The sequence below is a fragment of the Pimephales promelas genome, chromosome 12, assembly GCF_988280905.1.
Source record: "Pimephales promelas chromosome 12, fPimPro1.hap1.1, whole genome shotgun sequence".
In the NCBI taxonomy this organism is placed as follows: Eukaryota; Metazoa; Chordata; class Actinopteri; order Cypriniformes; family Leuciscidae; genus Pimephales; species Pimephales promelas.
Genome location: NC_142780.1, coordinates 14992577 through 15017464, shown reverse-complemented (window position 1 = coordinate 15017464; position 24888 = coordinate 14992577). Strand labels below are relative to the sequence as shown.

General features: G+C 36.6%; 3 protein-coding genes and 1 long non-coding RNA gene across 6 annotated transcripts in view; 2 read left to right on the top strand and 2 right to left on the bottom strand.

Annotated features, from left to right (window-relative positions):
- The window catches only part of pde11al (phosphodiesterase 11a, like), a 28635-nt gene extending 20401 nt beyond the window's left edge, over positions 1-8234 (bottom strand). For both annotated transcript variants that reach the window (XR_016145700.1, XM_039694544.2), the window contains exon 1: positions 7143-8234. Coding sequence is in view for 1 of the 2 variants with exons in the window: in XM_039694544.2 (XP_039550478.2) it covers positions 7143-8015 (873 nt within the window). In the remaining variant the exon portion in view is untranslated. The remainder of the gene's footprint in view (positions 1-7142) is intronic.
- On the bottom strand, positions 2710-5104 carry LOC120484360 (uncharacterized). The gene is made up of 3 exons (XR_016145701.1): positions 5067-5104; positions 3778-4118; positions 2710-3071 (listed from the first exon to the last, which is right to left on the bottom strand). It is a non-coding gene; the product is annotated as an uncharacterized LOC120484360 (long non-coding RNA).
- Positions 8235-12521: 4287 nt separating the features above from the next.
- spmip4 (sperm microtubule inner protein 4) lies at positions 12522-14853 on the top strand. Its single transcript, XM_039694546.2, is given in 6 exon segments — positions 12522-12760; positions 13089-13238; positions 13720-13791; positions 13895-13902; positions 13905-13923; positions 14273-14853. Coding segments are annotated over 6 exon segments (612 nt in total). The 5' UTR covers positions 12522-12557; the 3' UTR covers positions 14433-14853.
- A 9608-nt stretch (positions 14854-24461) lies between these two features.
- Positions 24462-24888, top strand: part of osbpl3b (oxysterol binding protein-like 3b) — an 82313-nt gene continuing 81886 nt past the window's right edge. Inside the window, exon 1 of one of the 2 annotated variants that reach the window (XM_039694376.2) lies at positions 24462-24838. The gene's annotated coding sequence lies outside the window, so the exon portion shown is untranslated. The remainder of the gene's footprint in view (positions 24839-24888) is intronic. The other variant, XM_039694378.2, reaches the window with a different exon arrangement.

Genomic DNA, 24888 nt, shown 5'->3' with positions numbered 1-24888 from the left:
ACGCTGGGAGTTGGAAGAGGTTTGTCGCGATTCTGTAGGTTCGTGGATCTGAGTCGTGTGGCGAATGGCGATTTCGGTTTCATATTGCATATCGTTACAGCCCAAAAGTTAAGTTCTACTTGGTTAATTTGGTGAAAGTAACTCAAAAGTAATACATGAGTAATGTAACGCATTACAATTCTGAGACAGTAATATTGTAAGGTAATGAATTACTTTTAAATAACAGTAACAAGTAATACCTAATGTATTACAGTTTGGAAGTAACTTGCACAACACTGTTGAAGATGAGGAAACTGTTAACTCTGTAATTGCAATTTCTTCACACGAAGATTTGAGGTTCTTGAATGTTTTGTCATAATCCAAATAACCAGACAGCGATTCCAAGCCTTGGCTGCAGAAACTGTAGAAATCAAAAATCTTCACACATAACCCATTCTATCTCTATCTATTCTATCCCCCATATTAAAATTTTATATTTTTTCTGTAGCTGTTGGGTGAACAAAATAATACAAAACTACACATACATACATGAGTCAAGGGTAAACTACATGGAGATTTTACCTGAAAGTTTGAACTTGGGGTACACTGATAAAAATAATCTGCTTGATTTACTTAAAAAATATAATGAATTTTTTTGCATAACTTTATTACGTAGATCCAACAAGACAAGTCTTTGTTGAAACTACTTAATTTTTCTGTTTGTTGAAATAGAATTTTCACATAAAGTTAACTTAATTTTAGCATTGCTGTAGTAATTTATTTATGTGTGTGATCTACATGACTTTTAGAGTTCTGAATGAGTAATTTTGATTGAATCCAACAAGCTTTTTACATTTCCATATTACAAATTTCAAGTGGGATCTATTTTTTTTTTTTTTTTTTTTTTAATGTTAGTGTATTTTAACGTTACATTTACTCATTATTAAAAACTTAGTTTTTTACTGAAAGTATAAATGCAAATAGTTATTTTTTACTACTACTATTTCAAAACTGGTACTATTCCCGTGGAATGTGCTAATCAAATATAAGTTGACATTTTCGCCATTTGATAGTAAAAACTGACAAGGTCAGTATACAAAATTTAAAAGTATAATAAAATATATTCACCTCACAGGTTGAAACATTGTGTACAATAGAAAATTGTGCTTTATGGTGGTGCTAAAGGAATGGACGTGGAACATTAAGTGGAAGTTGACAGGCTTTATTGTCTTCAGGAATATGGTAACAAAATTCCCCTTCAATACTTCAAGATGTGCATGCTGTGACCAAGGGTTAGTTCACCCAAAAAATGAAAATGAAGTCATTAATTACTCACCCCCAAGCTGTACCAACCCCGTAAGACCTTCGTTCATCTTCGGAACACAAATAAAGATATTTTTGATTAAATTTGAGAGGTTGATCACTGCTACATAGGCTGCCTAAGACATTGAAACTTGACGGCCCAGAAAGTCAATGAAAAAAATGTTTAAATATTCCATGTGACTACAGTGGCTCAACTATAAGTTTATCAAGCGACGAGACTACTTTTTGTGCGAAAAAAGACGAGAGTTCAAGAGATTTCCACGACGCATGCGCAACACTGTGATCTTCAAATCTATATAAACTTATAGTTGAGCCACTGTAGTCACATGGAATATTTAAACATTTTCTTAATTGATTTTCTGGGCCGTCAAGTTTCAATGTCTTAGGCAGCCTATGTAGCAGTGATCCACCTCTCAAATTTAATCAAAAATATCTTCATTTGTGTTCCGAAGATGAACGAAGGTCTTACGGGGTTGGTACAGCATGGGGGTGAGTAATTAATGACTTCATTTTCATTTTTGGGTGAACTATCCCTTTAAACGTACTACATCAGTCTCAACCAACCAACCAGATGTTTAACTATATTTCAACACTCTCAGTAAGGACTTTTCAATAAAAATAAACATTTACAGAGTATTTTCTATACAATTGTGTTTTTCAGTCATGTACAGTAACATATTCTAAAACTTTAAAGGAACACTCTGACTTTTTGGGACTTAAGCTTATTCACCATATCCCCCAGAGTCAGATAAGTCCATACATACCTTTCTCATCTACGTGTGTGCCGTAACTCTGTCTGACCCACCCACTGCTAGCCTAGCTTAGCACAAAGACTGGTGGTAAATAGCAGTTTACCTAAGTAAACTAAGTCAGTAAGTCAGCAGTCCCGCTAGCATACTAATCCTAATAAGTGTCAAAATAACACCAACATTTTCCTATTTAAATGTTGTGATTTGTATAGTCACAGAGTGTTCAAATAACAAAGTCACATGAGACACAGCCATCTTCTAACCGTATACACACTGGATACTATATTCTCAGAAGGTGAAGCACTTCTTCTATGCAGTGATTTTCTCACAGCACCTGAGAAGCCCCGTGGTGAGGAGCAGAGAGTTCGCTCAGAGTGTTGCGCTAATCACTCTGACCAAGTAGAAGTGATTCACCTTCTGAGAATATAGTTCCCCGTATGTATACGGTTTTGAAGATGGCTGTGTCTCATATGACCTTGTTATTTGTACACACAGTGACTATAAAAAACACAACATGTAAATAGGAAATGTTGGTGTTATTTTGTCATTTATTAAGATTAGTATGCTAGCTGGATCTGTTTACCTCCAGTCTTTGTGCTAAGTTAGGCTAACAGTGGGTGCGTCTGACTGTTACGGCATGCACAGAGATGAGAAGGGTATGTGTGGACTTATTTAACTCTGGGGGATATGGTGAATAAGCCAAAGTCCCAAAAAGTCCAAACAGAGTTATAAACAACAACGTCTGTCATACTTTTAGGCCATAAGCTGGATTTTGGAGGGCATGTTTTTGTTAACATCCTCCAAAGGTGTATTTTAGTTTATTTGGATAAATAATGCCCATAAGGTATAGGTGCAAGCATGTGCTACACTGGGAATTCCAAAAAGGACCTCTTCTCCCTTGATGGCTATTCCAGCTTGCTTCTCGAGACCTCCATCCCTGGTTTTGGTGACCACGAACATGTTGAGTACAAATGAAGTGATGTCCTCTTGGATGGCTGCAGAATCGTCGTCATCACAAAACTGTGAAATATACAAGAGAGAATTTAACCTACTTTTTGTTTGCTAATGTGAAGAATGCATACAGCTCTTTGCTCTAAACAGAAATCTTGGTGGGATTACGTGCTGTGGTAGTTTTGTTCTATATACTTATGTACATTTGTGCAAGCATGTGCTCGAAGAATGTGCAGTGTGGTGTAGGTCTATGTATTTTATAATGTTAACTTCAAAGAATACTAATAGTAATTTAAAAATGTGGTAGCATTGGATCTGGACGGGAAGGATAACTCTGATAGTTGGAAGTGGTGTGTTGTGATTCTGCCTTCTCACACAGTGACACAGGGAGTGTCGCAATTTTGGTTTCATATCGAATACCAGCCATCATTTCTACTAAAGAAAAGGACAAAAATAGTAACGCACAGTAACTTGGATAAGTAAATTTAATCTGATTACGTTTTTGGAAATAGTAGCGCATTATTGCTTGTGACTGACAAAAGTGTTCAGATTTCAGTTACTTATCCAAGTTACTGTGCATTACTATTTTTGTCATTTTTTTTTTTTTGTAGAAATGCCAGCATCACTGGTCATGAGTAAGTGTGTCACATGTACTGTATTGAAGAACACTAAAACTTTCTATATAAACAGGACAACAGGAATTTTGCCATTTGACATTATAACTATACCCCCAGTTTTCTCACTACAATAAACCAATTTAGAGAAATTTACAAACCTTTATCCAGTGTAGCCTACTTGTCAGGAGGATCACCTGGTAAGGACACAGTGTTATAGTTAACTGACCAATGCAAGAAACCAAAAACATGGCAAAAAATTGTAACTACAACTATAGCCTAATTAAAAATAGTTTAACATTTTACTCTCTCCACAACACTGCAATTAGTTGACCTGCTCATCAGTAAGCAAATTTTCTTCAGTTTCGGTTTAATTGTTAGCCTACTTTGGGTTTGTTTTCCCTCGGAGCTCCGATGGGGAAGCGTGCAGCGAACCGCGTCATTCTGAAGGCGGGACTATGTTCACGAGATGATTGACGGCTGAAAAACCCCAATGAGCGCTCTAACCATAAAGTATAAAAAACACCTTTTACACAACCATGAAGAAAAACAGAGCGCGCAAACTAAATCAATATTTCTAAAAATGCGCCCACGTTTGGAGTTATTCGCGGATGCTGTCAATTCCATCTATGTGAACACAAATAAATTATAAGGATATTATAATGGTTATCTGCACTATTTGACAAAAGAAAAAAAAAGAAAGAAAGACAGAAAGTCATTGCAACTCAGTTTTGTCATAAATAGTGGCCAAATATCCAAGCTGGAATCTTAAATCTTTCTAATATGATAGTCAGTTTTTAGATCAAGTAAAATGATTTAACGAGTTAATTTTAACGCTGGAGCTGTCCGCGATCTTAGGTAATGTCGTCAGACACTTAGAATAGCATGTCAGTGGCAAAACAAGCAGGTTTTGTGGATGTAAAAGAACGCAATTACCCATATTAACGTACGATTTGCCTAGGCCTAACGTTAATTCTTTCGCATCTACACACTGAAGCGGTCTAAGCCTGGCCAATTTAAAAGACTGTTGTTCCCATCAGTCACTTAAACACAAATACATATTTTTTTTAAAGAATAAAATTAGGCCCAGGTTGGGGGAAAAAAACGATTGATGTTACCCTAATTTATTCATGGCTGCTCTAAAAATCCACGTGCTTGCACTAACATTACATTATTTTATTGCTGGATTATAACGCTGGCTTTAAATTACACTAGAACAAACCATTCTATGGCCACTTGCAAAGTTTCAATTAATGTTAGACTACACGTAAAGCAACATAAAGCAATCCCAGCGTTGCCACATGGTAATTAACAGAAAATCCACGTACGACAAAGCAATCTTCAAATTACATTTAAAGCCTAATTTTTGTACAACAATTGGAACACTGTAAACAATGTACAAACCCAAGTAACCTTAATTGTTAGCCTACTTTTCTAACTTTATTCTTACCTTGAGTTCAGTCTCCACGTGTAGGCTTCCTCTTCGTTTAAAATGCAAGGGGTTTCCAGACCAAAAAACAGGAAGGGGAGTAATTTTTTGCACTGAGTAAATTAAACAAGGTATTGTTTGTTGAGTGCATGTGCCTAAAAAGATTGGCTGAGATTACTTAGATTAATTTTGTAAGGTAATAATATGCACATTGTCTTGTGTTTTGAACAAATGAAGATAAATTCAAAACCAGATATATTATGTAAAGATATAAACGTAACATTTTATTGTTAATATTACACATTTTAACTACGTAACATTTACATGCACTCAGAATCATTTTTTTCAGTGTAGGCTGTTACAATACGTGTCTTTTAAATTTTGGCCAAAACAATGATTTGATATGAGTCATCACTTACACTAGCTTAAGGCCTACTGTTTAATGGCAGTTAAGTGTATTGATTGTGTTTTTTTGTAGCCAAGACCTAATACATACACACACATATACACATATACTTTATATACAGTACATATATTAAGGATGTAAATTCTGGCCCAGTATCGAAAACCGAAAAATTATTTATTTCTTTAAATTAGCTTATTTTTGTATTAATGTATTAATGTAATGTATTACTTTTTTAAATGAAATTCAATCATTTTAATGACTGATTTTTAAAAATACAAACCAATATATACAAGTATTACTAGCCTATATAATATATTTTTTGGTTAAGAACAAATACAAAAATTACAAGCATGGATAAATACAGTATAACAAAGTTAAAAATAAAGGTCTATTTAGGAACAGATATGTAATAATTTGGCCTAAATGTAAATAACATTTTCACTGTATACATTTAATACAGTAGATTCGTGTTTGTTAAAGCTGTGTTTTGTTGTTTGATTAACATTAATGACTTAGCAGCAAGTATTTAGGTTACTGTCACTTTAAGATCTCATGAACGGATCCAATATAATGATACACATCTTGATACACACTTACTGTGTTTACGAGAATATTTGCAGAGGCTGGCATTTTGACATAATAAACTGTTATAAAACATTTGTGTATATATATGTGTCCATTAAAGCGCACTGAGATGCAAATGAGGAATCATATCATGTGCCAAATTAATCTGTGTGCGCACCCTTCCGGTGTGTGCGGCTGTGCTATGCCTGTGTGCACAGATAACAGTGCGCAAGTACCGAAATTTTGCAATTAATCCATAAAACACATCCGTGCCGAACCGTGGGGCCTGGTCAGTACGGATCACGGATCAACTATGATCTGTTTAACCCCTAACGTAGAGTGGAATATTGCAAGTGGGCTATAACTGCAGAGATCTCCAAAATGTAGGCGTGCACTCCAAATGTGGGCAGAACCTCCAAAAGGGGGCGGGTCTACAAGTGCAAAAGTGCAAAGACTTGATCTCTTTGCTCTGGCTTCATCCTATGGTCATTGACTTATATATAAAGTGTATATGAACCCGATCAGACTAAATGCGTCTCTATAGCATGCAGTGTGTTTATCGTGCAATTTATATGCGAAAATTTGTTTTTACGTGCATACGCATTGGTTGGTTAGGGTAGGTTTAGTAGTGGTGTGGGGTGCATGTAGCCTACGTTTGGGTATAATGGTGTGTAGGTACACGCAAATGAACTGCGTATCCAATGCACGCGAAAACTGCGTATCATATCATGCACGTAAAAACTTTTTTTAAATTGTCTTACAGCGTATTTAAAAGAAATTTCAAAAGTCGTGACATTATGAAATATATTTTTCCAGGTGTCTTGTGCAAGGCAAATTGTAATTTGGAGCCACTTGCACAATTAGCTAAAAGTCAGTTCTGCATGACTAAAAAAAAAAAAAAAAAAACTACTGCGGTTTCTGTGATGTATTTCTTGATATGTACGTGTATGATAAAGTAAAAAAAAAAAAAAAAAACTGACCGCAGTCTGACTTACGCGACTTCTATGCGACAGTCAAAAAATACGCTCCGTGACTAGTAGTAGCCTACTGGAACTAGTTAGGCTATCTAAACCCGTAACCCTCAACCTTTTATTGTCGAAAATAATTATTATTAGTTCGAATTCTACCTCGTATGCGTTCGGGATGTTGACGGTTTCTCCGTGTTCTGCAACATAACCAATGATGCCTTTTCCCCACGGAACCTGCACCTCGTTTGAGTCCAGAGTGCTCGAAGAGGGTCGCACCGTGGTGCCCGAGTGCACGTCAAAAAACTTGGACACGAGTGTCCTCTTATGAGACGGTCCCTCCACTAGGAAAAGCGAACACCTGTCTGCGTTTACCATGATGCACACATTGATAAGAATCTTGTAACTGAGGTTCGTCATGTCAAGTTCGTTAGAAATGTCCTTAACCAGCTCGAGGAAGAACTCCCTCTCGTTGGACTCTTTGAGTCTGTATTTGTAGTCAATGGCGCTGGAGGCATATTTAGGCACGTTGACTCGGGACTCGAGGAGCGCGCTCAAGATGTGCGCGGTGGTCGGCGGTAACGAGCTGGCTTTCCGCAAGAGCGCGCGCCGTCGCATACTTGACTGGGACTCGTTGGCCGTAAGACTGACGTGCTCGTCGTAGGTCCGGTGTGCCGTCATCGCTTTTGACCGGGCGAAGTTCCTGCGGAGCTCCATGTGGGACGATCTGCGCTTCAGTCCGTCGGGGTTCGTGGGCCAGAATGGGTCCCTCGCGACCCCGCGTTTCTCCTCCACCGGAGACGTTTTGGACGGCTGATGCTCTTTGATCCACCTGCTCAGGGTGTCACATTTTCCCTTTCTGACGAGATATTCCTCAAAAAGCTCCGGGTGGCAATCCAAAAATGCCTCCACGTCGGAAAAATCAAAAGTTGTCATGTCGATAGCCAAAAATGCCACAGACAAAGTGATCTGAAATCGTCCAGTATCGCTCAGCTCACTGCACTGCCGCACACACTTCACACATCCATCTGTCATTTACATATCTCTGTTCTCCAGCCTTCCTCCTCGCGCCGGTCTTTTTTGAGGCTCGTAGAGTTGAACAGTGACTGATGTGCGTAAATAATAAGTAATTTGACAGGTAAGACACTAGGGCTCCTATGGGAAGAACTTAAATAAACTTAAAAGTAAACGAGTTTATGCGTGACTGAAAATGGATGTTTCTTTTGTGTGTCTAGTCGTAGCTAAATTAATACTCTCTGGTTTTGTTTGGTGAAGCTCTTTTTATAGCCACGGTGAATATGTCTTCATCACACTTGCGTAAATACGTGTGTGTGTGTGTGTGTGTGAGAGAGAGAGAGAGAGAGAGAGAGAGAGAGAAATTATTTTTCAATACCTTTTTTTTTATTTCATTAAGCACTAATGAGCTAAAGGCTTTTGAAGTAGCCCCAGTCTGAAAAGCATGCCTGCTTTCATTTGTCATTAAAGAATCCCTTTAATCTAAGTCTGTCCACAATGTACGCCTATTCCAACAGGACGAATAACTCATTGTTTCCTGTTTGCACAGAGAGCATTCATTATGAATTTAATATTAAATAATAATAAATAAATAAAAACATTTCGATTGAACTTTGTATTGCTTTATTGTCGCTGAAGGGAAATTTATATTGGACTCTGGTGATGTAGGCTATAGCCTAGGCCTACATACACAATACCCTCAAGTTCCTTCAAATCATTATAAACAAGATCTGTAAATAATATCATATAGGCCTACATTAACACAAAGCGTAAACATTTACGTTGTGTGTACATTTTATCAATTCACTCATTCACTGGAAATCCCAACATGATCTTGGTGGGGTGATCTCCTCAACCTCCTCAACCAGGTGCAATATGGCTGCCGTGGATGCTGCGACGGCAGCCATATTGCACCAGAATCACCGAAGTTGCGACATTACTCTGTAGGCCAAAACGCGGAAGTGAGTTAGCATTTTAGCACTCCCGATTCCCTCGCTCTAAAGTCTATGGGATTTTTGAATGGGTTTTTGCTAAATCGCCTGAAATAAGGTTTGTGGTTACTGGTTAACAAAGCCTCTAAATATTTTCACGTTTTGATCTATGACAGAAAACACAGTTATAACCTGCTTGTGGTTTTTAACATCTTTATAGGCCTATAGGCTTCAAAATGTATACATTTTAGATTAACTTGTAAAGATTATCTTGATAGACAAAACATGTAAGGGTCACAACACAACTCTTTGTTAATCTTATTTTTTTGCAATTTTCCAAAAGTCTATGGGAAAAAAAATTGCTTTTCGACCGAGGGAACCCATGCGCCGTTAGCGTCCGAGTTGTCCCACAAAGTGACGTCATCACTTTGGCACTCTATTGGTGGAGAGGAGACAGAGTGATGAAGCCAATTGGTATATATATATATATACATATATATATATATATTAGGGCGGTGCAAAAATTAATTGCAATCAATCGCATCCAAAATAAAAGTCTGAGTTTACATAATATATTTGTGTTGTATATAATTATTTTGTATATATAAATACCTATGCATGCATGTATATATTTAAGAATTATTTGTGCTTAAATTCTGTATATGTATATGAATACATAATCTATATTATATAAATATAAAAATTTTATATACGAATAACACATTTTCTTAAATATATACATGTGTGTGTATTTATATATACAAAATAATTATATACAGCACACACAAATATATTATGTAAACACAGACTTTTATTTTGGATGCTGGGGTTACACCCCTATACTCTTTCGAAAGACATCCTTGGGCTGACATTTTTTTTATGACCACAGAAAGTCAGGACCTCATCCGAATGCTTATTGACATATGTGAACATACAGAATAAAACACGATAAAACAATAATTGCCGTAAAATAATATCTCATTTAAAAGTATATGGATCATTAAAACACATTATCACAACAATACGTAGGTTAAACAATACAAAAAAAAAGTTAAATGTGCAATTAAGCACTAATAAAAACTTTCTCTTGACCATTGAGGATTGATGCTGCAACTCTGATAAATGTAAATATGTGATATTGACTGACTTTTGGACACAATTAGACACTCATTTTCTCTGGAACGTTTTCGACAGGTCATCTGCAAAAGTGGGACAGTAATCTATTAGTAATCTGACTTTGTATTTTAACAGAAAGAAACACGAATGCAACTGTGGATTAGTTCTGCTTTGATATAATAATCCTCCTTACATTTAAACTTTATTTCTGGTAGAGAGCGTTGATATGCTTTAATTGGAATCATCCATGGATGTGTAATGCAGACAGGTCTTCAATAAACAGTTTCATCAGATTTTGGGATTGTAGGGTGCAAATGGAGGAGATGTCTCCATAAAAGAACCTCCATTGTGCTCCTCTGAGCTTGATAGGTTAACCACTTAAGCACATTTAAATGGTTCCTGGTGTGCATGTTAGCTTATACCAGTTGATGCTCATTAGTAAGTTGAGGTGCTGCTGCAGCCTTGACGTTTAAACCCGCCCCTAATGGCTCACAGCATTATATTCTGACACAGGCTAATGAAACCTGCTTTCCATAGTTGAGTATTAACAAGCAACCAAGGGAGAGGGATCTGCGCACTACATTCATAATACAACAGTAGGAGATGTAATACAGCAACCTCTCCGAAGAGGAGGAAGGTAATTGGTCACTGAACTTGTGTGCTAAATCCCAGCTTTGCTTGAAACCTTTGACAAGGCCCCTGGAGGATCCCAATTAAAGGTGTAATGCTGAATATATTGCTTAACACAGCTTTGTAAATAAGGCCGGTCAGTGGAAATGCTTGGCAAGCAATTGGCGGTGCCACTGGACAGAGTCGACACGCCGATCGATATACCAGTTTTTATTGAACACCAAATGTTCATGCTAAGAAGAAGTGAGTGGGAGTTTTTCCTCAGGAGTGTGCATTTATGAAAACAGCTGATTGTATGTTTAATGTAATGCATGATATAAAATGCAATGAGATAATGTTGTTCATATGAGACTGATTTGTGGAAGTGACACATTTCAGGACCATGGACAGCACTCCTGCTGTTTCAATTGGAGACAGCAGTGATGATGACTTGGTGGGAATAAATTTAGAGACCTAAAGAAAATCAAACAAGTCATTAATTTGCCACACAAGCTTTTAACAAACTGAAGGAACAAGGGAGATTCTAATTTCCATTATGTCATAATGCATTTTTGTTTTCAAATAGTTTCATCTATTTCATTTTCTCCAAAGTTCACTTTTCAAAAAAAAACTTTTGCTGATAACTTACTCACCCCCATGTCATGAGATGTCCATGCCATTCTTTCTTCAGTCGCGAAGAAATTAAGGTTTTTGATGAAAACATTCCAGGATTTTCTCCATATAATGGACTTCAATGGGAACCAAACGGTTCAAGGTCCAAATGAGAGTTTCAGTGCAGCTTCAAAGGGCTTTAAATGACACCAGACGATTAATAAGGGTCTTACCTAGGACCCTTCGAGTCATGACTCAAAAAAAGATTTGTTCATTTTGATGAACGAGTTTCATCAGGAGAGTCACGGACGCTCATCACAGAACAGAGCAAGGTGAGCATTTGTGCTCATAAAACATACATTTTTTTTATTAATTTTTTAAATGAGCGATCGTTTCTCTAGATAAGACCCTTATTCATCGTCTGGTGTCGATTAAAGCCCTTTGAAGCTGCACTGAAACTCTCATTTGGACCTTGAACCGTTTGGTTCCCATTGAAGTCCATTATATGGAGAAAATCCTGGAATGTTTTCATCAGAAACTTTCATTTATTTTCGACTGAAGAAAGAAAGACATGGACATCTCGGATGACATGGCGGTGAGTAAATTATCAGCAAAAGTTTTTTGAAAAGTGAACTACTCCTTTAAATGAAGACAGAGGTTTCATTCGGGTTAACCCCCGCTTTAAGCATTCCTATATGTGTAAACTTCACTACTTTTCCATTGGATGCATGTGCTATGAATTCAGTTAGCTGTTGAAACCAGAGATGGGTTTACACTCTCTGCAGTAGCCTAGATCTCTGTTTCTCAGATAACCTGCTCTGGTTTCTGCTTATCTCTGCTTATCTATGAATACAAGCACCGAACTTCCTGCACTCAGAGACCCAGCCATAGCAGACTTTACATTCTGAGCTGTGATTGCTCTCTGAGGGCTATTGGTTTATTGTATTATTCATTGGGAATACATTTACTTTTGAATGTACATAATTAACTTTGAGTGCAACAGTTAAAACCTACCGACGGGAACTGACATCAGCCTAATTTGTTCAAAGTCGACTATATTTTGAATTTATAAGTGAGTTTAAGGGCTTAGCAGTAGGATTAAGTGCGATCTGTCAGCGAGGCAGATCTAATGAGCATCTCGCATCACCAAATCCCTAAAACACAACAAAGGCCGCAGCTGAGCTTCCATAGTGATGGTGTTTGGACTTGGATAAAGTGTCACTCTGTGGTCTCATGTGGCTGTTTGTAGATTCAACACTACGAACAATGTGGGAATCCAAGCTTTCGGTAGCAGATGCGATTTTCACGGCGGCGTCCACCTGTCCAACATTTGCTGCCTTTGATCCACCTGCATCAGGCTGAACACTTGCCCACCTTTAAACCTGTGTGCCAGAGCATTGGACTGGGAACCATGAAAGAGGAAACCTGCCCTTCTCCACTCAGACTCCCACCCATCTTGAGGCAACCGTTAAGCATCACTGGACTCTATATTCCAAGGTGAGGATATTCTAGGATACTGCATGGGATTGTTCACCCAAAAAAGAAAATTTGAATGATTTTTTTTTCTGCTGGACTCAAAAGAAGATATTTTGAAGAATATGGGTAACCAAGTAGTTGATGGTATTGACTTCCATTGTGTACTATGGAAGTCAATGTGTTTAGCTTGAAGGTGAAGGTGAAGGTGAAGGTGAATGATGACAGAATTTTTATTGTTGGGTGAACTATCCCTTTAAGATTTAGTTCTATATAATGAAAATGAGTATTTTGTTACATTAAAAAATAAGTGTAATGAGACCTAAACTCATTGTCTTTCAATTGTTCATAGGGACAACAGGGTCTACCCAAAAAGGCATCATGAAGAGCCAAGCCAACATCAGGCCTATAGAAAGATGGCTTTCAGTTATCGGAATGAACATGTCCCTGCAATCATTAAAGGACATCAACACTTCGGCTTCGGAGGATCTGTGTTGCCTGAGTAAGCATTGATAATTCTTCAGACATATATGATATGTTTGAACACAATTTAATAAAATTAAATATTACATTGATCAAATAAATTTCACAAATAACTTATAAAATTAATGATTATGATTATGAATGAATAATTATGAATGAATATTAATAATGAATGAATATTATTTTAAGTTATCTTATTTTAAACATATTCAATTTTGTATATTTTTTGTATATTTTTTGTATTTAATATGATATGTGTATTGTTAATACAGTATATATATATATATATATATATATATACAGTATATATTATTAAACTATTATTTCATTAAAATTATGTAATAAAATACAGAAATTTTTCATGTTTAATTTACATAATTTATACATAATTTTATTGGTTTTATTGGAAAAACTGATCATGAAAAAGCTGATAACGTCTTCTAAATGCATGCCTTAAAAAATTTTCAGAAATTCACAAATTTTAATGTGCTTACGTTTAGGTCTGTCATCATTGAGCAATATTATGACCTCACCCTCACCAAGAAGAGTAATGTCCGACTGAATGACCAGCTGTAAGTTTTCACAGATTCTCGCTTGCTAATTTCACACTATAATCAAATTAGCTTATGTTATCATTATCGATTTATTTATTCTTTTATTATGTATTGATTCCAGGGTTCCCAAACGACGGACATTGACATGAGGTGAAATTATGAAATATAATTTTCATTTTTTTTTTCTTTTGCACACCTTGCATGCTGTATTTATTTATTTTCCTTACACTGTATCAACTGCACATTACACTCTAAAAAATGCTGGGTTGTGTCAACCCAAATGTTGGGTTAAAAATGTAATTAAATATTTTGAAGATGAAAAAACCCAGCATTTTTGAATAACAGTGTAGAATAACACACATGCTCTCTTCTCTTCTACTCTCTTCCTTTCATACTGTTGGGTAACTGGTTTTGCTGTCAGGCAGGGATGGATCAAGGATAGAGTGAAAGCACAATCTTTTCATTGAATACTGAGATTTATCTGTGTGTGTTCTTACAGTAAGAAGATGATTAAAGTTGATATTCCGAGGGAACATCCTTACAGCTCCCACATCCCCCGGTATCCCGCTATATTTCCATCATACCGATCCTTACCAGTCCAGCCCTCCAGTGCTTCTGCTCCTGTAGTTGTGTGGCGGCATCATCAAAGGAGCAAATAAACATTAAAAAAAATATATATATATGTATTGAAACAGTTTGTGGACAAAATGCATTTTGTGATCCAGACAACCCCTTTCACAACCAAAAAACATACATCTCATTCAAAGATTGAGTCCCTCGCAAATATCTGTGCACCCCTGCCCCAATTTAAACCTCAGAATCATTATAAACAAAGTCATTTATCTGTAGCTCTGTCAGTTCACTGAGTTCTGAGTCTGTCCTTTCTTTTTTCTATTTATAAGATGCTGAATGACCTTAGCTTCACTGAGAATGGTTTTCGTTTTATTTCTTTTTCAAACAAGTGAAAAGCATGTGCACGGCTGCACTGTCCTTGAGCGTTTGCAAACACACATTCTTTCATTCTCCAAGCATCTGTGCCACCTCTGCATTCAGAAAGCTAAAACATGACAGCAATCTACATTTTAGCTATTGTCGGAAGTTTACAGAGCGAGAATCAATGTATATAAAAAAGAAGAACAGAGTGAACTAGACATTCTCTATAGACCATTGACATATTTTTCTGTCAAGGTTAAAATATGTCTTATTGATACTTTCGTTTCAGTGACCCATGTCTGTAGTTTTCTTCTTCTAGCCCACGCCATAACTGTAAATATAAATATGAAATATAATATAAGCTAATATTATATATAATATGCTTTACGATATCTCACTTTATTAACCAATGTCTTTGCTGCTGACATTTAATGATCTAATTCAACCATACTAAGCAAAACATGACTTAAACATTTAAACATCACAAATAGCCTATGTTTAATTTTAAGTTTAAGATTGTTGAACTTTCTTCTCCTTCATCCAGTTCTTCTGTGATCCTGAATGGCAGCACAGGTGAAAGGTTTGTTTGAGCTGCGCCCTCTACTGTACAGGCTTGAATGTGCATTTCCTTCAGTATGAGGTTTATTCATTTCACTTTTGGTGTGGAAGGCCCTTTACATTTTCCCCAAAGAATAACTGTTTTGATTTTTTTTTTTTTTTTTTTTTTTTTTTTTTAGTGTGCGTGATGTTAATTGAAACTTGCGTGTGACAGAGATTGTACCCTTGAAAGTAATTGTTCATTAACAAGAGTATTGTTAAAACCAAACATGTACATATTAAAAGGAAAATATACCAATTCATGAATCAAAAAAAAAAAAAAAATCCAGGAAGAGGAACAGCTGGCATAATATGTAAGTAAGAGATAAGTTATTCCTGTTGTCATGGAGACGACTGATTCTTGACCTAAAGTGGTACAACTAAGGATACATAGAGAAGAGGCGGTTTTAAGAATTGATAATGTCCTTTTACAGACCATTTTGCTAGATGTACCTAAACAACACTGGTCCAGAAGCACTTCCTGTTTCAGTTTTTAACATACATACAGTATACTGTCTATACATACATTTTGATATAATTTTACATATATTTAAAATGTATTCCACAATATATTGAACACATATCTATACATATATGTATGCATATATTTCCATATAATTGTACATAAAATATATTCCACAATATATTGAACACATATCTATACATATATGTATGCACATTTTCCATACAATTTTAAATATATTTAAAATATATTCAACAATACATGGAACAGATATCTATACAGTACATATTTTATTTAGATATTTCCATATAATTTCATATATATATTGAAATGTATTCTACCATATATTGAACATACATGGGACCTTATATATTTACATATATAACCAATACATTATCTCATACAAATTGTAATACATTATGGTGGATATCAATAAATATAAAATTGTATATGTTTTCGGATATATAATTACATATATTATATACTCATTTACCATATATTTCAATATACTGAAAGCGGCAACCATTTGTATATTGCAATATATTTAATATATTGTATAATATATGTATCATCAATATATTACTCCATGTATTTCCAATATATAATATATTGGAAAATGGAAAGGAAAATAATATATTACAATATATTTCAAATAATATGAAGAGTTCAGATGCAAAAGCCTCTAAGTGCCACTTGAAATTTTCTTCTAGAATGATCATTTTTATGTGTTCAGTGATTTCACTTAAATGGCAATGATAATTACCTATTAATTGTTATTTAAGTGAAATTACTGAACTTAAATATAAGTTTGATAAAAATCATCATTAAAGAAGAAAATTTTAAATGGCATTTAGAGGCTTTTGCATCTGAACTCTTCATATATTGGTAAATATATTTTTTCTTTCATAAGGGATGGTACAAGGTATTTTTAAAACTATCTATAGGATGTCTGACCTTCTATGGAAGAGGATATAACTCTGAACACAAAAGAGTTGGGAGCGCAATAGGGCCGGAGGGCCAGAGAGTTAGAGCAACTATGCTGCAGAAGTTGCTCAGCTTTGTTTGTGAATAAAGTCTAATATTTCTGGCATCAGAGATCTCTGAGAAGTCATTTCAAAAAGACAGAAACCACTTCAAATGGTACCCCAGATGGGACACTTTCAGGAGCTGATGTTGAACTGCGGCGAGCTTTGCTGGACGAACGACACAAACTAAAAGTGGCCACAAGGTAAGCAGTTTTTGCTAGAAACGTTTGTGTGGTTCGCCCAGACATTTGCTTGTAAGACATTTAAAATAAGCTTCTTTAAATTCAAAGAACTAAGACAAAAATTTGAAAGGGGATCTCTCATTCCAGAAATGATTGCATGCAGTGTGTTGTATAATAAGAAGGCCTTGGGGATGTAAAATAAATTGTAAAAAGGGAGCTCTCATTTGCCAGTATTTGTGTAATCTGACGCAGGTTGTATAAATACTAGTATTAATTTGGCACAATAAAGGGTATAAGGTTACTGATAAGGTTATCAGTGTTATCTGTATTTCTTATTAAGGTTAATAAGATAGCATGCGTACAGATAAGTTTAGCTTCCGGTAAACGCATTGTATAACAATGGTCTGCAAGGGGGAGCTCAAAAAAGTTTAAGGTTACTGATAAGGTTATCAGTGTTATCTGTATTTCTTATTTAATAAGATAGCATGCGTACAGACAAGTTTAGCTTCCGGTTACCGCATTGTATGACAATGGTCTGCTCGGGGAAGCTGAATCACAGAGAACTGTGATTGTTAAGTTTAATGATAAGGTTACTGAGGTTATCAGTGGTATCTGTATTTCTTATTAAGGTTAATAAGATAGCATGCATACAGATAAGTTTAGCTTCCGGTAAACGCATTGTATAACAATGGTCTGCAAGGGGGAGCTCAAAAAAGTTTAAGGTTACTGATAAGGTTATCAGTGGTATCTGTATTTCTTATTTAATAGGATAGCATGCGCACAGATGTTTAGTTTCCGGTTACCGCATTGTATGACAATGGTCATTGTATGACAATGGTCTGCTATAGGAGAAGCTAAAATGAATCGCAGAAAACTGTGATTGTTAAGGTTAACAAGTTTGATGATGAGGTTATCATACTGATTAAGGTTAATCAGTTGTTTGTTAATGTATTGAGTAAAACTGTCAGTTAGGTGACGCCTTGGGGGTGAGAATGGGCTGGTATTGTTTAATGTTGGTTATAAAATAAACAGAATTTGAAATGTAAAACTTTTGACAAAATGCAAAACCTATTGTGATTTATTGAATAGAAAGGTACACAACAATGTTCTGTTCGTTCATCCGCTAAAAAGGACTGACTAAAACATGGATTCTTTGAATTTAAGAAGTGATATTGCTTCATAATAAGTGATAAAAATGAAAGAGTTATTTTTACCCAGCTATATTTTGATCATGCAAAACCAAAATGCTTAATGAATCAATTAGACTATTATATTAAGCAGAGATTTATTATAATGCTTTGTCTGCATTAGGAGGAAAATAATTACGTGAAAAAGTAGAATGACTTATTTTTGGAGATCAGTGCTACTAAATGGAGATCAGTGCTACTAAATAATATATAGTATATAAATAATATACTAAATAGTATTGTGCAGGGAAAATTCAGCAATTACAATTAAGTGGAAGAAAACCTTAAGAGCAGAGGATAAGGAAAACTTAGAAAATTTTGAAAGTGTGTTATTATTCTATTGTGTACTTTGCATATCAAGATCATTGGTTGTCAAAACCACAGTTAAACAAATGGAGGTGCTAAAATGTCAAGGAAATGGGAAAATAAGTCTAGAGGACAGCCAAGGTATTACCAAGATACAAATGGGATTTTACAGGCATTGGATAAGGATTCAAGTACCTCAATTGAGGACGAAACAGATGATTGATGAACCAGACCCTGGGTGTAAGTACTGGCCTGCCCTCTCCCCAGTGGTTGCTTATAATAATATTTAATGTTTGTCTTGTTAGGGAGAACTCGAGTCTTTTACTTTTTTCATTAAGAAAAAAGAAAAAGAAAAGAAAGATAACAAAAAGAAATAAAATTTAGCCCTATGGAAGAAGATGTTTGGCTCGAGTGCTCCTCCGGGAGTGTGGTGGCATAATCTAGTCATTGGAAAGGAGAATAGGTGACTCAGTTGAGTCAGCATAACTGAGGGGGCTGGATTTTGAAACTACACTCTGGAAAGGATTTTAAAGTGGGGCTTAAATAAGCCCCAGAGGAGGGAATGTTGAAGATTGTATTATTTAGAAAACAAGTAACTTAGCTATATAAGAATCCACATTTAGTTCCTGATTCTTTGGGTCTGACATTTCAACCCGATCTCACGACCAAGTCGTACGAATTCGACGAATGATTAAAAAGTGGCTAATTCGTAACAATTCATACGACCTCACTCGTACGAATTAATACGATTTTGCTAAATCGTACATATTTTACGAATTGGCCGATTCGTATGAATTCGTACGAATGACCTACCCCTTACCCCGCCCCTAAACCTAACCATCACGTGGGGTTAGACAAATTAGCCACTTTTTAATCATGCGTCGAATTCGTACGAATTGGGCGTGAGATAGTGTAGGACATTTAGAAGCCCAATGCTGATACAACAGAGTACTATTTCAGTGTGTCAATGGTACAATGTATTTTTAAAACTATCTATAGGATGTCTGACCTTCTATGGAAGAGGATGTATGTATATAACTCTGAACACAAAAGAGTTGGGAGCGCAATAGGGCCGGAGGGCCGGAGGGCCAGTGGGCCAGAGCGTTAGAGCAACTGTATGCTGAAGAAGTTGCTCAGCTTTGTTTGTGAATGAAGTCTAATATTTCTGGCATCAGAGATCTCTGCGAAGTCATTTCAAAAAGACAGGAACCACTTCATATTCAAATTTTGGCCTTTCAATATACCAGCTATTGAGAAACTTGAAAAGTGAAAAAGTGTTGCAACCATCCCCACTCTCCCCTATTCTTTTCATTTATACTTCAGGACCTTTTTCAAACAAGTGAAAAGCGTGTCTCACAGCAGCAATGTGTTTCGGCCCACTGGTTGTCCTTGAGCACTTGGGTACACAGATCCTTTCACTGACAACTCTGCATACAGAAAGCTGAAGAGTGACAGCAATCTGTATTTCAGCCATTGTTGGAGGTACAAAAATACAGAAAAACCAGTAATATTGTGAAATATTTTTTACAATTTAAAAATAACTGTTTTCTATTTGAATGTATTTTATTCTATCTCATATAAATGCTGTTCTTTTGAACTTTCTATTCATCAAATAATCCTGAAAAGAAATTGTACACAACTGCTTTCAACATTGATAATAATAATAATAATAAATGTTTCTTGAGCAGCAAATCAGCATATTAGAATGATTTCTGAAGGATCATGTGACCCTGAAGAATGGAGTAATGATGCTGAAAAGTCAGCTTTGATCACAGGAATAAATTACATCTGAAAATATATTCAAATAGAAAACAGTTATTTTAAATTGTAAAAATATTTCACAATATTACTGTTTTTGCTGTATTTTGGATCAAATAAATGAAGCCTTGGTGAGCAAAAGAAACTTCTTTTAAAACATTAAAAAATCTTACCGTTCTAATCATTTTGGCCACAGTGAAAATTGTGTATATTGTGTACACAGCCAAAATTATATATATTTGGATTTTAAACTGGATTTAGACATGCCCTGGTGTAAAAGCTCATAAAAATGAAGCTTAAAATAATATAATAAGATATAATTCAACATAATATTTTGTTAACGTGACAGTGATAAATTATATTGATGAATACGTAAGATCTCTTTTCTACATAACTTCAGCTTTTAGGAAACTGGCCACTAGTGGATAATAAGATCACAAATTTGTAGTATCTAAATTCCAACACTAGATGGGAGAATTGTCTTTCTTTAGAAATCTTCTGTCAATTGGAAACAAAGTCCTGTGTTGCATTGGGTTTTATTTAAAACACCCCCCTTGTTCGAGACCATATTTAAAGGCTTTTACTTAAAGCCTGTTGATATGTACATGTTCTTCTGTTGTAATTCATTCATTCATTCATTGCATTTAAGCAATTACGGTTTTTACTGAATTTAAATAGGTTTGCAGAGGCCTCAGTTGCCCCCCTGGCTGAGAACCACCTCTGTAGAACATTTGTATTGATTATATCTGTACTAATTTAATTATTTATATTTAAAAAAAGGTTTTAGATGTTGTCTCAACCAGAGGCAGTTACAACATGTAGTGTCATTTAATATGCTGTAAATATTTTCAAAAATAAGACTCAACAAATTTGGGGATTTTCTCAAAATGTGTGCTTTGGAAATGTTGGGTGATTGTGGATGCAATCTGTTTTAATGCTGCGTGATTATTGTTTGTGGGATCTAGTTTTCTGGTGGAAGCCCACACATTTCCAGTGCAGTCACGCACAAACCCACTTCACATGAATGAGGACTGTGTCCTCTAACACACATGAGCACTCTCAATGATGAGGGTATGTGTAATACCCCGGGAATGTGCTAAAAATATGCATGGCTTGGTGAACACACCCCCATAGTACACAGCATAGTACACTATGACTAACAATACCCTCAACATCCCTCTGTTTTTACTTTCTCCTCCATTACAGGCAACATCAAACTGATGAAAGAGACTCATGTATTATTTGGCCTCTCTTTGTTTGCTGCTGATCGGTATTGACATCACAATTAAGGTTTGGATGCTCTTGAACACTCTTGAATGATCTACAGTTATTTAAGTTAATCATCTAATAATTAATTCTATGAAGGGTTGTGCAATTCATAATGATGACGTACTAGAGCTATTTTAGTGAACCTGTACATAATGTATGTGCCTGCCTGAGTGGATGTTTCTATGTATAAAAAAAAGGATATGGATGCATGTATATGACTTTAAAACATTACAGAAACATCATAAATCAATATACTGTAACATCATTTTATGTGTTTATGACTGGTGTGTCAGCTGCCTTCACGACTGAATGCGTAGTGCCACTCCATTTACCCAAACCATTAGCACTTTCATGAAAATTATCACAATGATTCACTTTTTGGGATCTTATAGATTTAGTTTTAATAATTTAGTTTTAATATATTTTAAATTTTTATTCACTTTATATGAGGGGTGTTTAACTACTGTACATATATAAAAAATATTTATAATGAACACTTGCTATTAAAGTGGGATAAAGGTGAGGTTAGGGACAGGTTTTATGGTCTGGTTAGGTTTAAGGTTGGGTTAAGAGGGTAAGGGAAGAAATGTAATAATTCTAAATGAATAAATGTAAATGTAATGTAATTGTGACCGGGGCTAGGTACACGCAACTACAGCATCTTGGATTGCGCTGAAGCCCATGACCTCGTCACCGTCAACAAAAGATCAAGCCACCTGGCCACCTACACCAGTGGTGGCCACAGAATCCAGATCACATATTGGATGATCCGACGGGACCGCATTGCCAACTCCCGCCACCAAGCGACCCAAGCCATTGGTCATGCACATTAAGAACACCGGGCAAGCCCTGCGAGACACTGCTGGAGTGAGTACTTTGCAGCCATCTCAAACGAAGAGTTCCCATATCCACCTATTCACAGCCTGGATCCGGTCCCTGGACTTGTACTGCCAGTTACCGTCTCTGAAGTCACAAAGGCCGTGAAGAGGATGAAGAATGGCAAAGCCACCGGCCCAGATGACATCCCTGCTGAAGCCTGGAAGCTAATGGGGCACAGAGGAGCTGAAAAGGGTCCTTTCCACCTTATTCAACAAGATCATTATTGAGGGCAAAGTCCCGCATATTTGGATGATCAGCACCAAGGTGCCGATCTAAGAGCAAGGGGGACTTTGCTGAATGCAAGAGCGATCGGCCGATTCGACTCCTATCCCACTCCATGAAGCTTTTTGAACGCATCCCAGACAGCCGCCTTCGCAGCATTATTGAAATCAGTCCAAATCAATGCGGCTTCGTCAAAGGACGTGGGACCACAGATGCCATCCACGCAGCCCGCCTCCTGATGGAGAAACACCGGGAAAAGAACAAGCTAGTCCGCATGGTCTTCCTGGATCTGGAGAAGGCTTTCGACCATGTTCCCTATGACCTCATCTGGGCCTCCCTCCGATGTCACCATGTACCCGAAACCTACATCCGCTGGGTGCAACTCCAAGACGTCAGAAGCGTGGTTCGATGCACAGCTGGGATATCATCTCCTTTCAACATCAACGTAGGAGTCCACCAAGGACCGGGCCTTTCGCCCTTTCTTTTCATCACATGCATAGACACAGTGACACAGGACCTCCAGACGCCCCATCCATGGTCCTTACTCTATGCTGATGATGTGTTCCTCCTCGACAGGGAGCGGCAAGACCTTCAAGACCAAGGACAGCAGTGGAAAGATTGCCTGGATGCAAATGGCGTGCGAATCAACCTCACAAAGACGGAGTAACTGGAGTGTAGCCCTCAGACTGATGGTACCATTGGCAACGATGGAATGGATCTAAAGAAAGTTCAACACTTCAAGTACCTTGGATCAATACTCTCATCGAACTGTGCACCCTCCCGGATGTCCACGCTCCTGTGAGTGCCGCCTGGTCAAAGTGGCGCCAAGTCACGGGACTGCAATGCGATTGCCGAATACCCATCCACCTAAAGTCCAAAATCTATAAGATCATTGTACGCCCTAGCCCTGTATGGAGCCAAATGTTGTATTATTGTTGTATTATTTATGAAATGTAAGGTTTTACTTACCTCTAGCCTACTGTTAGCCAATTAACCGTTTTTTACTGTTGCAGTCTTTTACAGTTAAAATTTAAAAAAAATTTACAGTGAAAACAGACTCATCCATCTTTGTCTCACCTTTTCATTTAATGGGACACCTGAGCTTGTTTGCCGTGATCTGGCTGACAAGATCTGGCTGGTGAAATTATGTTTTCAGCTATGAGTGTCATTCACCATAAAGTACATATTCTTTCCTCAAAATTAATATGTTCATCATTTGACTAATATTTTTTTTGGTTTATTATATAAACAAAAATAAATACATTTCGAATAATTGTAATATTAATATTTAATCTAATATTTCACTTTCGATTATAGGTTATACTTCATTAGATTATAGCTTCAGCAACATTGAAATCTTTCCAAATACCCACTTGAACTTCCTTAAGCATCCAACTGAGGGAGTCACTGTGTTTTTGTCTTTCTGTGGTCCATCTGGAAATGTGTCAAAAGTCAAGGAAAGTGTAAGAATATAAAAATATCCAGAATAATGCCAAACATTAAAAAAGTTGCATACTAGTACGTGACTTTTGGAGTGACCTTCACAAGGTCCAACATCCATCACCAAACATTTTAACTGTCAAGTCGCTGACAAAGCCAGACCAGGGGAAACAGGTAACCAAAGATGTATTTAATAAACTAGGAAATGTAGGTATGTTAAAAAGAACCATTTATATTCATTAAAGTATCCAAGGGGCAACAAAATTGGGTGCTTTTAGACACTCAGAACTAGTGAGCTCTGAGAATGCGGCGACGTCACGGAAAAGGTGCTGTCAACCCGGTGTAGCCCCGCCTCTACAAGTGACGTACGTGGTAATTCCCCCGCTGATTGGTTAAGGTCACTTTCATTTGCTTCTGTGGACCGCTCGCTTGCTCGCAGAACCCACATGCACAACAGTTGCAGCACCCTTTATTTGCACAGTGAGCGCGAGGGCAGCGCATCTTCAGACTCATATTACTTCATTTAATCGTTTTATTTCTACATGTCGAATAAAAGCGGTTTGTTTCACTATTTAGATGTATACAGTTTTATTGTTTGGAGGTCTGTTGCGTTAATACCCAACGTAAACTTCAAAACAGGCGACAGTTAACTGTCAAATCTGTTTTGTTTGTTATTATTTTGCGCTCGATAGGCTGTGTTCGACAAGATGCCGCGCGGATACATTTCGTAGTTCAATCCGCAGTTTTCTTGTCCTCCGGAAGTGGCGGTCAGTTTAACACTAGTTAACTACTTCGATTTAAAAGGTAAGTTAAAAACTTCCTCAATTTTTCGTAACTACTGTAATTGACTATGC